Source organism: Xyrauchen texanus, chromosome 32 (assembly GCF_025860055.1).
Source record: "Xyrauchen texanus isolate HMW12.3.18 chromosome 32, RBS_HiC_50CHRs, whole genome shotgun sequence".
Lineage (NCBI taxonomy): Eukaryota > Metazoa > Chordata > Actinopteri > Cypriniformes > Catostomidae > Xyrauchen > Xyrauchen texanus.
This window is the reverse complement of record NC_068307.1, coordinates 13,225,710-13,244,567: the sequence shown is the minus strand read 5'-3', so window position 1 is coordinate 13,244,567 and position 18,858 is coordinate 13,225,710. Positions and strand designations below refer to the sequence as shown.

The window sequence follows — 18,858 nt, the reverse complement described above, 5'->3', positions numbered from 1 at the left end:
TCCATAACTGTTTGGTATTGTTTAGCTAAACACTGATGCATTTTCATTATTATTTCCATCATGACACATAAATAACTCTTGTCTCATGTTCAATGTTTTATGAAATTGCATGTGGTGCAACTGACACTAAAAGGCCATTTTGAGACTTTTGAAAAGTGTTTAAGGACCAGAAGTGACATCAAACAGCAGCATGCAAAGTACCCCTGTCACTGTCCTGTCACTCTATCAGTCTGGGTTTTTGTCTGACAGGACTGTAGCATCATCAACCCATGTTTGTCTTGTGTTTCGTGTCTTTCTATGTGTGAGTGCATGGTTTCGGTTGTATTCCCTGCCATGCGCTCTTCACTCACACTTCATGTCTGTCTGTCATTGACATGGGTGCATCGCACTTATGCCATCTTGGCAGCATGCACTCATATCAATATTTAGGCTGTCTCTCCCAAACAAGAGTGGACATTGCGTCATGCTTGCGTTGCTTTCCTGGGTCGCAAGATGTCTTCATGTTGTGATGAGGTTCGGTTGATTGGGAGATATGGGGAGAACTCGGTCCTTGTGGGAGGTGGTAGATCGTATCTTTGAGATAATGTAAGAGAAGTTCCTACTCGGGCTGTGGGAACCCAACTTCAATGCTCCCACCTCCCAGCCCCTGCCAGCTCCTCAAGAGTCTCTCACAGCTGACCGCCAGGAGGCAGAGGCTGTTACTGCAGCAGTACTTCCCCCTGCCCGGAAGGGAGGAGGAGGGCGCCCACTGCTGCTGTCAGCGCACACGGCCACGGAGGCTGTTCCCCTGCTGCTGCTATCAGTGGCCATGGCCATGGAGGCAGTTCCCCAGTTGCTGCCAGTACTCCTGGCCATGAAGGCTGTTCCCCTGTCACTACCAGTGCCCACGGCCATGGAGGCCAGCTGACCCCACCCACATTCCTAGAGAGGAGGTCCACAACAGCCAACTGTGCCCCAGGTCTGTGGATCACTTAAATATAAATAAAAAGGCTGAAGAGCCAGACACCAATGGGTGATCTGCGCATTGGTATCCTTCATGCAATGGGGACACTGTAGCATGGCATGGTCCAAACAGAGGGTGAAAGCCTGTCCCAGGAGCTAATACCAAAGGGTGAGGACTGCCCAATTGATGCCCAGAAACTCCTCAGGCAGGCTGCAATTGTCTATGAATTTGGGGATGCACCTGCCCTTGACTCAAGTGGAACCCCAGATACCATACTTCCACCCGTCCAATTGCGCACTTCATGGGGTTTGCAGTGAGTCCCGCCCACCACAGAAACCTCAGAACCGGCCTCAGATGCTGCAAATTCCACTGCCAATCATTATTGTATATAATGATGTCATCCAGATAGGCAGCGGCGTACACATAGTGTGGTCTGAGGACATGGTCCATAAGGCATTGAAACGTAGCCGGGTCACAAATCGGTGTAAGTCAAAGGTGTGGAGAAGGCCATTTTCTCAAGGGCCATTGGTGTTAAGGGGATCTGGCAATATCCCTTTGTAGGGTAATTACATATATAATTTACTGATTGAGTGGACTCAATCAGTTAAAATGGGTATTTTGCATGCATTTTACCATCATAATATGTAGAGTAATTTGCAGACATGCAAAATTTAGGAGGGAATTTAGAGTCTCGAAATATGTGAGCTATGAACTAAATTGTCCTCATTAGGTAAAGACGTGTATAACGGAATTAGTCGCGTTTGACAACCATTATAAATTAGATTAATGACAAATAACTAGAATATTTGTCTTAATAGATTCTCCACCATTGAAAACGTAATACAATGTCGGCTCACAATTTCTACTGTAAGGAATTAGCTTTAATAAGTGAATTATGATTCATTCACTTATTGGAGTGATAATATTCTCATGGCTTGTTGAAATTAATGTCACATTATGTAGGTACATCTTTGCAGTGAAATCTTTCAGAAACAGGGATGAGATAATTTATCAAATACACCACAGTCAAGTCGTCTTTTAACACAGACAAACTTTATTACTATTCTAAACATAAATCTAATCTAACACATATATATGAGATAGATTGGTGAGTTGTGACAGAATGTGAAATAACTGATCAGTACAGTGAAGATGTACTCTATGGAGTCTATCGACAATGCCTCAAGAACCATTTCATCCTTCTTTAAGTCTACATCGATTTGCTATCAGATTACCCAAAATATTCAATTCACCAGCACTTTGAGCACAATATTGGAGGTGTTACTTGCGTGTCCTGGCTTCCTTTTTGTTGCTCGGTTCTTGGTCGAATGTTTGTTCCGTCAATGTTCTAATATCTGTATGGTCATTTATTGTCTGTATGAAGTTGGTAGACTGTGAAGCGAGTACTTCTCACTCCTCGGGACGTCGCGTCCCGAGCTTTCATGGATCTCATATGGCATGGAGTCAGAAGAGTGAAGAGAGCAAGATGAAGAGAGGGCAAGCGATGAAGAGCAAGAGAGAGACTTCTTCCTGTTTGGAACTATTTGAACTGAGATTGGCCGCATCCCCCAAAGGTGTCCTGCCCCAATCAGAAGTGACTTTTCAGAGTCACATAGTCAACTGGGCTGTCTTTTCCGACAGTTGAGTTATAGTCCTCTGTTTCAGACTCTTAAGAATTTCCCGCTCAAAAATAGTGCATATTTAATCCTGGGCTTTCTACCTTGAGAATGGTACAAGAGGCATGATATTAATTGTCATCAGATTTTTCTTCATACACAAACAAATGTTTACAAACTAAACGTGACATGTTTTTATGGATGTTAAAAATGTAGGTAAAAAAACTTGAAAATCTCTGGTTACAAAATCATATTGGTTTTACACATCATTACATTTTATCAAGTTAAAACTTATAGTTACCATTCTTAGTAGAATATGATAAATCATACATTAAAGAATATATTTATCATTATAGGTGATTGCACATCACTACACACATTTTAAAGAGTTCCATCAGTCTGTAATCATTAATGTGTCAGTTATACAAGCTAGAAGGTTGATTCAGCAAAGTACTGTGACTTTGTGTAAAATGTTCCTGGATTAAGATGAAAATGTCTTAGAGTTGTGCAAATCTGATGGTAACCTTGCACAGAAGAAAATTCTGCCTTAACTGGGTGGGGGTTCTTGTGAAGGCCGGTGATTTACAACGTTGACACATTCCAAACTAAAAGGCTGGGTTTTTTTCATTGATTTAAATCATGTTGGTGGAATTCTTCTGCATATATAATCCAACACCTTTGTCAAATCCAGTGTTGAATAAAAGGAGCCATACCCAACCGATCAAACATTTCGTCAATACTAGGCATTGGACAAGTGTCAAATTCATGTTGACCTTCTTTAATCCACAAAGAACCGGACTGACTCTTTGGAACTAACACCACCAGGCTGGCCCAGTCACTGTGGGATACTTATATTACCCCCATTTAGAGCATGGGCTTTAATTCTTCCCAAACCAACTTTTTTACAACCAATCTTTTATAAAAGCGAATATGAATGTGCGAGTGCGATGTCTGGCTGAAGACACTGACCATAAATCACTTTCACTTGGTCGAAGGCATGCCTAAGGGACTCATCTCTGCTCCAGAGGGAAATCCCTGGTGGGGAATCCTCTAAGGGCTGGGGAAGCCGAGACTTCCCCCTCCCTTATGTCATCCTGATGCAGAGTTGATGTAGATGGTCCTGGCTCCACCTCCCCAGCCAGTGCATCACAAATCCCACACCGAGACGCTTTGTTACAGGACCCATCCTCACAAATTTCCCTTAATAAAGTGGTAAGCAATTGCCAATTTGTGCCCAGGATTAGAGGACGGTGAGGCGGGGACTACCTGGAGGATCTGTCGACCTGGGAGTGAGAGTGGAGAGGAGTAGGGAAAAGGACAGGGTGAACTGGCAGGAGGAACTCCCCATCGCCAAAGAGGAGGAGTTTGATGGGAGGAAAAAGAAAGGATAGAAGGAGGGGGCAGAGGGAGAGAGAGAGAGATGAAGAGGGGGGCTCACCGGACCCCGGAAAGTCCACCAAATGGTCCTACGCCAGCTGAACGGCGAAATTCCAGGTGGTGAAACCGAAGAGCAGCGGCAGCAAACGAAGTGCCCATTCAGTCTTCGGCCAGCCGGAGGTGGTAGCCACTTGTTCAAATAGCCCGATAAATGCCTCCTGCTCATCTTGGGGTTCTATCTTCATCAGCTGCAGATGAGATACGGTTGTTGCTGGTTCCATGGCTGAAAATCGATCCTGGGCCACCAAGCTCCACCTCACCCATCGATTCTCTTCTTTGGAATCGCTGTTCCTGTAATTTCACAAGTCTAGTGTACTTCTATAAAGAAATGAGTATAGTAAAAATTATTCTTAATTTTTTATATCTTAAAATGTTATATTCAGCACTCTTTATGCACATACTGTATCTCACGAATGTGAGTACACCCCTCACATTTTTGTAAATATTTGATTATATCTTTTCATGTGACAACACTGAAGAAATTGCACTTTGCTACAATGTAAAGTAGTGAGTGTACAGCTTGTATAACAGTGTAAATTTGCTGTCCCCTCAAAATAACTCAACACACAGCCATTAATGTCTAAACCGCTGGCAACAAAAGTGAGTCCACCCTAAGTGAAAATGTCCAAAACATGCAGCTGTTAATGACAAGCACATCATGTTTATTATCGTTGAGATTCTCTCTTCATTTCAGGAATGTTTATGTTAATAAATGTTTTGATCAATTCAGTTGTATGCGAGATATATAAAATGTATAATTAGTATTAATATATAATTTATTTTTGAGCGGGAAATAGGAGCCTTTACAGACAAAGGCTCATCAATCTCCTTAAGAAGAAGGGACAGAAATTACCTTATGACCCAGCAAAAGACACTTCTGATTGGCTCAATGCACTTTTGGGGTTCTGCCAACCACAATAGAACAAAGCCTCCCCACCAAGGAAAAACTTTCTCTTCCTTATGAAACTTTTGCTCCTTCTGTGCGCTCTTGCCTCTTCCTCTTTTAGGCCATCTTCCCCCGATCAGCACAAAGTAGGGTCTAGGAAGGCTTGGAATGCAAAGTTCTGAGGGAAGCTTTTCTCTTCTCTGCGCCATGACTCTTCATACATGTGACGGGGAGTAGTGAGTCTCCAATGCTGGAGGCCTTGCTTCAAAGCCCAATCTGTTCATTTCATCACCCATCCATCGATGCAACGGACAAAGAACTATCCAACTATCCAACTAACTTAACAGAGCTCCAAAATATTGATGGAACAACAAGAACTTGCTACAAAGTGCCAAAGAAGCAAAGCAAAGAAATGCTAGTACATCTCCAACTTTTGCTAAAAGAACTGTGTCTCTTTCTCTTTAATTTAATTTGAGTAAACTCGATCTCAAATCACGGCATATTAAATTAAGTGTTGATGGTTCATGGTATTCATGTGTTTAGATTAGCAATAAAGTCTTGTTTACAAACAAGTATTCAAAGGTAATTTGACTGTGGTAGAGTTTGATAAATAATCTCGTCACTTGATTTTTTAAAAGATCTACGCTCCAAAGTTCGACCATATCTAAAGATTTGTGTGATATTATTTTCAATAACCATGAGAATAGTATTATTCTAAGCTAATTCCTTACATATAAATTGTGAGTGGATGCATATTAATGGTGGAGAATTTTATTCAGATTTACGATCTGACCATTTGTAATTTATCCTTCTTATAATGGTGGTCCAGCACAGCTAATTCCATAATAAATGTCCTACATATTATTGGTGAAGTTACATGGGCACTTTAATCAATACTGTGTTCATTTATATCAAATTTCCATACAGTAGTAAATACAATTAATTTTCTTTGCTAAATACAAGACTCACATTTCATACCCTCTGTTAGGGTTATAACAGAGCTTTTGTGCCTCCATCATTCTTCTGTTCCATGGAATAATTTTGTTTCCTTTCTTTTTTCTTTTTTCTTTTTGTGTTGAGCAGGTATTACTTCAGTATTTTCAATTTCCAATGGCTTCAACATTTAGAGTGTCTGAATATAAATCCTTCTCAGACTGGTAATGAAAAAGAGGCTTGTAGGGTCCTCTCTGTCGCAGGGCTCAGGAACATTGCATGTGAGAACAAGCATGCTGTGGCTAAACACCTGCAATATTAGCTCTCTAAAGGAATGTGACATTTTGTGTAGAGCATGTTGCTCTGCAGTTCAGATCTATTCTTCACAGTTTTACCAAATTACAGAATTTAAATAATATCTCATCCCTTTCTGGCATCTAGCAACCATGTCTGTCTAACTGTGGGTTGGTAGTAGTAGTGTTGAATGATATACCGGTGCCAAGTTATTACTGGGGTGCATAGGGTTCAATCTAACTGGTACAACTGCAGTTCAGCAGTGTTTTTTAAACAGAAGCGCCTGCTATTTGGTAATACTGTAATTATAGTTGTAATGTATGTAGTAATATTCACAGATTGTAGTGGTAATCAGCTGAACTTGATTATGAAGCAGCATTTGAGTCATCACAGTGGTAACAGAATGTATCTGAGTAAAGTACTCCAATACTGGATTCAGTATAGGCAGTCACACAGGACTCTAGGCAGAGCGTAACAGAATGGAACAGAATGTAAGGATTGTGAGAAGTGTTTTTGGAAATTGAGCATTTAAAATGCATAGCTTATGGTGTGAGATGCTGATAACAGAGCAAGTTACAACAACAAAAGACATCCACCTGACACATGTGTAAATAGAAGGACAGTTTAAAAAAATTGTGCAAATGGAATATAAAAATTGATTATCTTTCAGTTTACTGTGAAACACATTGTAATGCTGCATGAAAGAGAAGAAATGAAGACAGAGGTCAAGAACTATATTTTTGTTTAGTAATATTGAAATATTTAATGTAGTATAGCATGCCACACAAACTTTCCAAAAGTATTTAATGTCAACTCACTGGGTGTTTATCCTGTCTCCTGCAAAACCCTTTCACCATGCATTGTATGTTAAAGAATGTGGATACACTCCCTCCCATTCACCCCTGCCAACTGCTACTTGCTTGTGATTAAAATGATACACAATAAAACTCTGTACAGCTGTACAGAAGTGGCAGGTAAAGAAAAAGAAAAAGCCTGCACTAATCACTCTGCATCCTGTTTAGTGTTTAATGAACCTTAGGTTAGTGAGTGCACAGCATATGAGAAAGAGGAATAATGGGACAGATAACAAAGCCATGATGGGGTTTCTGCTGTGCCGATTAGGACGATATCTTAGGTGGCGTATAGTTATATTTGTTGAGTTTGTGTGCAAGATTTCTGGCCTTGTGGAACAGTGAAAAGAAAATTGAGAAAGAAGAAGATTCCACCAGGACTGAAAATCTACCTTATCCATCCATCCATCATCAACTCTGGGGCATTTTTGGGCTGCCACCTGCAATTTTTCACACTCAAATTTAAAAGCTCACCATTTATACATTTTGTGGACTTCTTGCCAAAAATTGGTCACAGTTTTTCAGAACTCCTCCCAAATAAAAAAAGATTCCAATTATTCATAAATAATATTGTATGTTTACAATCTTACGATGAATATAATTTTTTTTATTTTAAAATATGTGTTGTTGTTGTACTAAATTTGTAAGCATGTAATTTTGGGTCTGTTCACTCCCTTTCCCACAAAAAGTATATATTTTTTATTTTACTAGATGGCAGCAAGTACTACAAATTGTTTTTTTCCTCTATCACCTTCCATCACAAAATGCTGTTCTGAAATGTAGGTAGTGCTTTAATGCATTTTACCCCTTACTGATGTCCTCGTCCATTGACATTCAGTCTAATTTTCAGTTCATGCACCACCACCGTGGTTGTTTTATTGAATATCTTGGCCTCTGAGTGGACTAAAAGCTCAAAGATGAGTAAAAAATATCTAATTTTATATTTTCTTGGAAAACAGCTGTAATGGTAAAAGCAGATGTAACTTTTTTTTAGCTATTTGGGGCTTAACGCAGCAGTGGTCAGTGCATGAAATAGTTTGTATTTGATGTCTAACAGAAATTACTTCACTTTGTGATTCTTTTAAAAATATTTCAAACTGTGGTATGAGGGCAACTTAATAACCTATACAGTTGCATTACTGAGAATGAGAGCTTTCATTTGATATGTGATTTGTCTATTTAAGTGCTATTTGAAAGACTTTTATATTCATATTTCTACCACATTACCTCTAGGTGGCGCTGATTTGTGTAACAAATGTTTTCAGGCCTTATTTTGTTATTTTATGTAACATAAATGCAGAAGTGATTGTTGTCTATTCAGATTCTAAGCCATCAAATGATACCACATGTCTCTGACTTATGTATTCTGAGACTTGGACATTTTAAGCATAAACTTTTTCTGCAACATAGCACCTCCTTTTGGACCCACCGTCAGGTCCATTGGTTGAAGAGGTTAATGAACAGAAAAATAAAGGAAATATTTTATAGAAAAAGTCAACAGTATGATGGAAAGTTTGCTTCTAAAATATAAAATGGGTTTAAAATGTTCACTGGATTTGAAATAAACTAGATGGATCTAACCCTTGTTCGCTGTTCGGGTCTTTTTTGGCCCATTTTCATTTTGTTTCTTTGATAAAAATGTATCCTTTACATGAGTGGTAAAAGACTTGGTGACTTTTCATCCAGTAGCTATCTGATACTGGTTTGTTTGACTATATAAGTGATCTTTCATTGACTTTAATTGATTTTAATATCAGAACAATGTTTTCTATTTCCAAACTCTACCCCTAAACCTAACCCTTACCATCACACAAACATGTGCACATCAATAGATTTAAAGATCAACATCATCTGATCCATTTAAGTGCTTGTTTTTTTTTTTTTTTGTTTGTTTTTTCTTCTTCTTTTTTTTACTGATGAGGACATTTGGCCCTCATAGTTGTTGACTAACTTGTCTCTATATATATCAACATTACCACATAGGTCGAAGTCTGAGTCTGACCCCTGTGTGACATAGTTTATGCTAGAATTTTGATGTTTGAAATAAATTACAGGTAACAAAATAATAACTCTGTCTTTTCTTTGTATCACAATCAGATTTGACTGTGGAGCATTGTCATGTTTGACAGCATATTGGAACATCATTGCAAAATCTGGCACATAATTTTTTTGGTTTATAATTTTTTTTACAATTTAATAAATAATAGATTTTTATAATGTCTAAATATATATAAAATGCTCAATATCTAGAAATAAAGTTTGTTAGAACATAGAGATGCATGGAGCACTGAACTCATCTACTGGCCACAGTTGTTATTTCATGTAATTATTATTATTTATTTCTTTTTATTATTTTTTTTGGGGGGGGTCCAATGCATGACAAATTGTGATTAATGGTGCAATTTATTAACATAGAGCTAATAAGGTGTAAATACAATAAAGTACCCTAGTCAAATTTGTGTTATAACATGTCTTTAAAAAAAAGGAAAATAAAGTATGTTCGGGTCATTTTTGACCCATGAACATCACAAGTGTGACTCAAATGAACAGAGCACAAACATTTAATTTTTCTATAACAATAGCTGAACGGGTGCACCAGCAGCTATAGAATTGTTGGTGGTTAGAGAATTCTAATCCTCTGATTTATTCAACCTGTATATTTATATTTGGCCATTGCATCAGAAGTAACCCTTTGAAACTCTTGACTTAAAAAAAGCCCCTTTCATTCCTTTATATTGTGTTTTATTTAGAAATGTGGCTATTGAAATGAGGCCCCACTGTGATGTCAGTGTTTGTTTGAAATGCAAGGCACTTCGGAACTGTGTGAAATATCTTTGAGAACACATTTGCGTTGTGGGGAAAACGTTGAAACGAGGCAGCCTCACTTTCTGTTGCCATATTTCCTCATCTCTTTTTCCTCCCTCAATGGTGTGTAGCAGTGAATGCATCCTGACACTTACACACAGAGATACACACTCAAAACCTATGCTGAATAGATGTATAGCAATTGCAAATGCTATTTAGTAATTTTTTTTAAGGTAAATAAAGTAAATAGCTTTTTCAATTCAGTGTTATATCACAGTAAGTTGTGTTATAAAATACAGTAAAATAGGTTACAGCATTGACACTACATGACACTACATAAGCAACACAGCACAGAGTTCAGGCACTGAACCTATTTTTGCTGCATGTAGCCTGCTGAACACACAGAAAACACATTGCTAATGCAATATAAGCCTTTTTAACAACTCAGATTTGTGCAATAGTTTTTTTATAAAGCAACACATACTAAAGGAGCTACTCACCCATTGTTTAAAAAAAATAATTTGGTATTGACTACAATGTACACAAGTAAATTGTTATAAGTAACATAATTTTTAAGATTATGTAATCCAGATTACATGTATTTTATTACTAACCAACACAAACAGCATTTATTTAGTCAATCTGATGGAATCTAGAAGATAAAACTCCAAATTTTATTTGGATGTAAATGTGATCTCCCTTCTCATGTTCTTTAGTTTTAATTGACTATCAAGGTTTTGAATCATCTCTGTTGCCCAGTCTGTATAAACATTTAATAATTGATGGCCATTAAAGGATATACTCAATGTGATAACCCAGAAATCATGTTATTTTCTGTTTAGAGCCACAGCGTTGTTACGCAGATAAAACGCTGTCAGTTTGAAAGTGCAATGCAATACTGAAACAGATACATTCAGATCTCTCCAAGTATTTGAAACACAATTTATTTTAATTATTATTATTATTATTATGAAACACTTTCTCTTATGTGTTTGTGTGCAGCCTCCATCGTGATTGGGAAATGGTGGTGTGAGATGGAGCCGTGTCTGGAGGGAGAGGAGTGTAAGACACTACCAGACAACTCCGGCTGGATGTGTTCCTCTGGAAACAAAATCAAGACCACAAGGGTGAGGGCTCGGAACATGAAAACATCACACACACATACACACACACACACACACACACACACACACACACACACACACACACACACACACACACACACGCACACACATGCACACACAAACACACACAAACAATGTTACTAAAGTCCAACCTTCAATTATAATCTATGATAGTTTAAATGTTATAAAAATAAGCTTTACTGGTTATATTACTTATTTTCACTTGCATGTATGCTTGTGGCAGTTGCTTTTATCCAAAGTAACTTATAGTCCATTATCTTTACATTGCATCAGTATCTGCCCTTCCTGGGAGTTGAACCCATGGTTTTGGTGTTGCTAGTGCCACGCTCTTTGATCTTTGATCTTGATCTTTAGAAAGCCACAGAAAAACTGGTTTACGTGACCAAGAGTGGACCAAGAGTTTGTAATAGTGGACTTACTACGCTGTTAATTGTTAATGATGTGAATGGTATTTTCAAAACCAGAGTCATGCTGAAGTTCTAGATGTCAAGTCAGGATTTGTATGAAATACACGAATCATCCTTAAATACATAAAGCTGAACTCTCACAGGAAGTACAACTGGCAAATGTACTCATTCAGTAGAGAGATTTAAGACATGACAGTGAATACAAGTAGAGATCTATATGAGAGAGGAGATTGCATTGGGGGGAGGTTAGGTCCCTCCTTGGCATCTTTACTTTTCCTTCCCATGTTTACACTATTCCAAGCCCTGCTTAAGGGAAACCGATGGTGACTGGATGATTTTCGATATCTCCAAGGTAAGATCATACATACAAACCACATGAACTAGTAAAAGCATATATTTACATTACTTGTGTAAAAAAAATTACAGACTTAATAAAAGTCTGTGTCAAGCTTATTATAAAGATTAATCAAAAGAAACAAGTGTAGGGTGTTTCTTTAGCTACAGGCTCTTTAATGTTCCAGTTGGTTTGTTTATTTATTTATTTGTTTGTTTGTTTGTTTGTTTATTATCCTTGTCCATAACTTGCAATCTGATCTGAGGAAATTCCATCATACAAATATAAACATTTTAAGACAATAAGAAACTAAAAAAGAGTGAAATATTTATAAACTATATAATTATATATTTGTGTTAAAATTATTAACAAAAAATTATGACTGTCACTTATGAGGTGTCATTTACATCACAACCAATGTTGTGTGTCATATCCGATCAAGGTGGAATTTTGGCAAATTATGCAAAAGTGTGAAAACTCTCCTATTGCGTTCAGGTCATTTTTGCCCTGGGAGAGGTAGATAATCATTTTTAATTACCACATAGTTTTTAGGACAGAAACCAAACTTTGGGACTATACAAAGAAACCTTTTCAAATAATTCCCTGCAGATCAATTATGTGTGTAATGCTTCAGTGTTACCTGTTCACAACAAATACTTCAAATCCATAGATGTCGAGCAGTCCAATCACAGTCTTTCTGGTTGAATCCTGCAATAAACATTTTTATAGAATGATAATCTGCTAATCCAACAACTAACTGATGTATTTTTAGAAAGCACAATAAAAAGCCAAATGTATTAATTCCATGTTACCATACATTCCTTGTTTACCAGTGGTTCATTAATATTAACAAGCCATGTGAATGTGCAGCCATATCAAACTACAGATAATACATCCTTTTTAGATGTTTTTATATAATTGTTTAAGAGATATAACCATTTTTAAAAAATCATATTATGAATTAGATTTATCATCTGAACCAGCCCACAACATACTCATGCATCAACATTCAGCAGTTCATGCAAATAAATAGTTACTTAGTAAGGAAGTATAAATGTTATATACTTGAGTAGTACAGTTGTTTAGATGAAGTTTAGTTGAAAAAGTTTGTTTCGGAACTTTTGACCACCCATTTGTATTGAGCAGTTATGAGTAAAAGGAAATTCATTCAAATGACTAGTAATTCTCATATAAGATGTTAGTATAAATTGTACATTACGTTATATTTAGATCATATTTCAGAGAAATGTTGATAAAAAAAACATGTATCACACTGGTTTTGCTGTAGTTAATGTATATTTTGAAATGTCAGTTAACTTTTATATTTGTCAGTTAACATGTCAAAATTATCAATCTTTCTACATGGATGAACATTTAAGTAACTATTAAGGACTTGCAATATAGTTTTAGATAAAAACCATCGGGATATGAATGATTAATAAGCTTGAATTCCAAGGGGTCAAAATTGACCCGCAAATGAAAAGGTATATGCAGATTCTGAACGCAATAGGAGGGTTAAAAAAACATAAAAAGCTAACTATAAAATGTGCCTCATCAAGACATCATAAATAAAAAAATATTTAAAACTTAATTTCCATTATCGTTATTTCCATCAAAGGATGCTATTAAACACAATACGTAACATGGTGGTAATGATATTGTGTTGGAAATGTTCATTACATATCAGCAAAAAGAGAAAAATGACAGAATTCACCTTTGATGTATATATATTCAGTGTTGGACATTGTTAGCGTGCAAATTTTAAAAAATAGTACAATTTGTGAGAAAACTGTGTGTTCACAGGACCATATGTGCCCTTAGTTGAAGAAACACCCAGTAATGAATCAACCACATTTCCTCTTTCGAAAAGTATGGGGAAAGTGTAAATTAGACTATAGGTAAATGGGAAATGATAACCTATTCCTGATGATAAACTTCTTTTTTTCATATCTTCCTTCCCAGAACACCCAGCCATATTCAAGTTTTTAGCTCTGAGGGCCACACAGGCTGGCTCACCAGAAGCTCAGCGGCATCCTTCGTCTCATTAAGGTTGGCATTTTCCATTCTTTTTTAAACATCTTGAGCCGTATGATTAGGCTTGCGCATTTTAATCACTGCTCATCAACATCATTACCCTCCGAAACATAATTATTGCTGAGTCAGTATTTGTGTTTGTGAATGTGTTTAAATGCTGTGGATGATTAAGAAGCCACAAATATATTCCTCCTCCTCTTCTCCTGTCAGCGTAATTTATAAATGCACACACATACACAAACATAATAAAAAATGTGAACTCGGCAGTCGGCACAGTAATTACCAAATACAGACCAATGCAGATTTGGAGTAACAGATGCATGAGCAGACTGTCTTTGTCGTGCACACTCACATACTCCAAAACATACTGTGCCATTGGACTAATGCAGCATAATTGCGGCCACGTATATACACAGCCACACACATGCAGGGACAGGTTCAAATTAATGAATATACAAACACATACACACTGGATGAGCTCAGACATAACCAAATAGTCAGTAATAAGTATATAATTCTGGAATCAGTGTTTTGCTTCCTCATTGGTATCCGTTGTCTCCCGCTTTGTATGCTCCTGACCAAGGCAGGGATTTGATTACCGTGATTACCATGTGTGTGCCTATGGGTTCCCCAACATTATCGTATTATCTTGGAGATGTGCAGGGTGTGTGTCTGCATGTGTGTTTGTAACGGCAGAATAGGTATGCTTTTCCTGTTTGTATAGTGTGTAACCCCATAGACCGGGTTGTTGTATGGAAGATCTGCCCCAATGGAGAGCAGGTATCTATGCTGAGTCCAGCACTGGCTTTCTAAACAAAAGATTTGACCATCTTTTTGACTCTAATTTGTTGCCCTCCATTCCCTATCTCTAGCGCACACACCCTTCCTGGTACCTTCAAGGCAATCTGCCCATATTTGTCTATAGAGCAAACAAAAAGAAATGCTAAATCCATCACTTGCAGTATTTTTTGCTCTGGAAACAATTTTTACTCTTGTTTTTTAAACACTCACGGTTACACACACACACGCAGGAACACAATCTTTACACCCTTGTTTACTCACCAACACTGGCACAGCATCCATTCTCTTTCGCTTTTTTCCTTTTTCAAATTGGCATGTAAGAAAAAGCCAAAGCATGTGCCTGACACCCTTGTTTTTTCTCTTTTTTTTCTTTTGTGTCTTACAGAGAGGGACCCCTCCTTGCCTATAGCTCCAGACAAGGCAGGCCTCTTTTGAGAGAGGCACACAGTGAGAGAGAGGCTGAAAGAGACCCTCACCCTCGCCCTGCATAGACCTACTTTTTCCTTTTGCTAATGGCTATATAAATCAGTTCTTTTTTTACACCAAACTCAATGCATATAGAAAGAAGAAAAGACTTACAGCTTTACCCAATTGACATAAACTGTACCTTTTGCCACATTTGAGAGGATACTGTAAATGGACTCAACCGATTTTGCCTTTTACTGGCTCTGTTCTAAAGCCTAGTGAGCTGCCAAAATAGGCAGCATTTTAAGGCATCTTAGGCACACTCACAACATCAAGGCCATTCCAAATGCTAGGTGGCATAAGTGGCCACATTCCCCATTGCGACATGCTCAGTAAGAAAAATTTAGATGGCAGAAGCAAGAGAAATGTTGATTGTAAATTTGGGCTGTCTATTTATAGTGTTAATTCAGTACAATTAATTGTATAAAAATAACACAATTAATGATGCACCTGGACCATAAAGGCCCCAATATACTTCCTGAAAAGCTCTTCTTCGTTCTTCTTTCAGTGGTAAAAAGAAGTTCTAAACAGCCAAATGATGGTATACTGTTTGCGAACATTCAGACACCTGCTACACCGCTGTGGGTTGCATTTATATGTACATTTAAATATGAGGACGCTATATGTAAAACCTTAACTAATGTGACATAAAAATTTGTTATCAATGACTTTTTGCATCATTCTATGAGTAGAATTCACAAGAGGTCCGGTTGTTTTAACCGATGATGATTTAAAGTAATTTATATGCAGTAGAAAATGTTTAATTTGTCTTGTTTACATTCTGAATTCATGACGTAATGTGCTAACATGTTATACATGGCCATAATATACGCCGGTTACGCTCTGTTATTGTAATTTATGATGACACTGATACAACTGCAAAGATGAGTGTATAAAGTGTTAATGTACAGAATAAAGTCAAAAGATTGATGAAAGGCATATCTTACTTACTTTTAGCTGTTGGGAGTGGTTCTGGTTCGATCCCCACAGCCACCACCATTGTGTCCTTGAGCAAGGCACTTAACTCCAGGTTGTTCTGGGGGGATTGTCCCTGTAATAAGTGCACTGTAAGTCGCTTTGGATAAAAGCGTCTGCCAAATGCATAAAAGTAAAGTAAATAAGTAAAGTACTTTGGGGAGATGTGTGAATGACTTTCAGCTGCAGACGGCACATGGGTGAATGGGCACTTGAGAGTATTTGGGTAGATTTGATTCCTTTTGTAGACTAATTAAACAAACAAAAAAAAGAATCGCATGGCATGGTCTTGGAAAATGTCTCTAAGCGATCGTTCGTACAGATGTAGGTAAATTTGCACCACCTCTCTAATAACGCTACATATTTGTTTTCATTTTGACTGAACTTAACTGACTGAACAACGTAAACAAAATTAGCTGTTGGCCTCAAGGTTGGTGGAGCTCCAGGTCACAGCTAACGATGACGTGGATCAATAGCAGTAAGAAGGTGTTTAGCAGCCGGTAAGAATTTTTCCAAAAAGTTTGCCAAGGTGAGCTGTCACGAACCATTGAAACGAACGTAATAACACCTTCTTTTGGCCATATTTTGTTCAAAATCACATCACATCCATTCATTCTTCGATTTCTTATGAAGTATATCGGGCCTTAATAAGGAATGTTCACCTTCATGTTTCCACGAGTCTGGCAACTCTGAACAGGCAATGCACAGCTGTATAGAACACTATTTTAGAGCTCCTTGGTGCCAAGATCGCACTCACTTCTGGGGGAGTCAGGGGGACCCTGCATAAACTGAGCACCGCAATAGAGATGAATTGAAATGCTAACTGATAGCTCTCTCCAGGTATTTTAAAGCTCCTTCATACAGACAATAATCCACACTGACAGCAGACAGCACAAGATGAGGACATGTTCTTGCACAGCTGGACGGAGCGCAACTCTGAATGTGGGGTTCTCGAAATGCGTTTATCTAAGTTTCAAAGTACGTTTAACTTGAGTTCATGACACAACACAACCAAAGAGAGGTGCCCCAAAAGTGTTCATCTGATGCATGTGTACATAGACGAGTCTTTATAAAAGCCTTTAAAATAAGTCTACCTCATACAGATTAACAAGTTCAATAGCAAAATAGATTATTGTGGACTGCAGGCCAATGATAGGCTTTAATTCAATGATATGGAAATAAAAACAATATATAGCCTTCTAAAGCCAATTTTGTATTGCCTAGTCAATCTTTTACTCTTCTGCCACAATAATGTGATGTATTTAATTATCTGAATTGTTATATTTATTATATATTATATTTAAAATCATTTAAAATTAAATTATTTACAATTATTTTATTATTACTGAATACATATTATTTGAGGGCCTTTCTTGGAAAATATTCATATGTGTGATTAATTTGATTAATTAATCAACACACCATGTAATTAATTTGTTTGAAAGTTTTAATCGATTGACAGTCCTATTATATTATAAATATACTGATATCTCTTAAATACTGCAGTGTTTAATAAAAATTGTTTAGTCTAAGTAAACATGGACAGTTTTACCCAATAATTTTGTGTGCTATGTATTTTTATGAATATATATTTTACTATATCACGTACACCAAACCCTTTTGAAATCAGTTGAAGTCAAGTCTCCCATGCGCTTTGCGTGAGGAGTGCTATTTGTATGACCCACAAAGTCAACTACCTTAGAAGGCAGCAGCCTATGTGTACAGTAGTCACCAAGGCAGTTCACTAGGTTTTGAAACAGAACCAATTACGATATCTACAATACATCCCTAATTATTAATTTCAGATAACTTTTATATCCAAAGTTGATTTGCCTTTGGTTTTTTATCATAAATATTGCTATAAAAACTCTATAGCTTGCCTGTTTTACAGACAAATAAACTCTACATGGAAACAGAGTGCTCAGTTTTCAGAATGTTCTGAAACACACATTCTGAACAGAAAGATTTTTAGCATATACCTATATTGTATCAAGAATCCCATTTCTGTGACTTTTCAGAGCAAAAGTAATCTGCCAAGTGATGAAAGTGAAACGGCTCAAGATTAGATGTGGTGAAATCATTATCAAGTCAGTAGTCCCAAGAGTCCTGTTGAACCCACAGCCTTGACTGTATCTGTATCTCTTTTCCGCTGTCAATGTCACATTAAATTAATTCTAACACATTCACGCTGTCTGGAGTCTTGCTGTATGTCATGCTCATTTAAAAGTCACATTCAACAGCTGCACAATCTAAACCAGATTAGAGTGTTTCTAGTGCATGGAGCAACTGTGATGCAAAACAACATTTAAATGTCATTTATGAGTTAGAATACAAATCATAGAAGGAGTTGGAGACAGTAGAGGACACCTGAACAGAGATGAAGGCAATATGACAGAATTTGCATAGAGCTTCAGTCCACTTTAACAAACTGCATTGGAATGGGGGGTCAGGTTGGAAGATGTAAAATTGCGTATAAACGCGCTTATTTGGAGAGGAGAGAAAAGGAACATTCTGTAAAGGACAAACTAAATGCTCTGTGCAGAGGGTTAGAACACAAAGACAAACAAAAATGGATTTCTGGGACAGAGCTGTCTGCCAATGTTTACACGCCGACATTGGACATGAAATAAGGGTTTGAGTGCATTAAATCGATTTTTTAAAACAAAGAGATTGTTGCATTCTTTGTCAATGTCTTTGCCAAAGAAGTGCAACTTATTTGAGGTTAGTCAGGATGAAATGTTTGGTGTGATGTCATTGGCTTGTTGAGTGATGCCCAACCTCTTTATGAAAGCCATCAGAGCTGTTATGATTGGCATAAACTGGTTCCACTCCAGAGGGAATCTAGAATGATGGACAGCTCCTCCTCTGCTATCATGCCATGCCCAGGATGATGAGAGCACGTGGGGTGTAACTCTGCCTTATGATAGCTGTC

At 37.4% G+C, this 18,858-nt stretch overlaps 1 protein-coding gene across 3 annotated transcripts in view; it reads left to right on the top strand.

Annotated features, from left to right (window-relative positions):
* LOC127625670 (chemokine-like protein TAFA-1) overlaps positions 1–18,858 on the top strand; it is a 263,352-nt gene that overhangs the window by 241,943 nt on the left and 2,551 nt on the right. Inside the window, exons 4-6 of one of the 3 annotated variants that reach the window (XR_007968330.1) lie at positions 10,768–10,892; positions 13,614–13,700; positions 14,872–15,588. Coding sequence is in view for 1 of the 3 variants with exons in the window: in XM_052100996.1 (XP_051956956.1) it covers positions 10,768–10,892 (125 nt within the window). In the remaining 2 variants the exon portion in view is untranslated. Of the gene's footprint in view, positions 1–10,767; positions 10,893–13,613; positions 13,701–14,871; positions 15,589–18,858 lie in introns of those variants that run through there. The other 2 variants (XR_007968329.1, XM_052100996.1) reach the window with 2 other exon arrangements.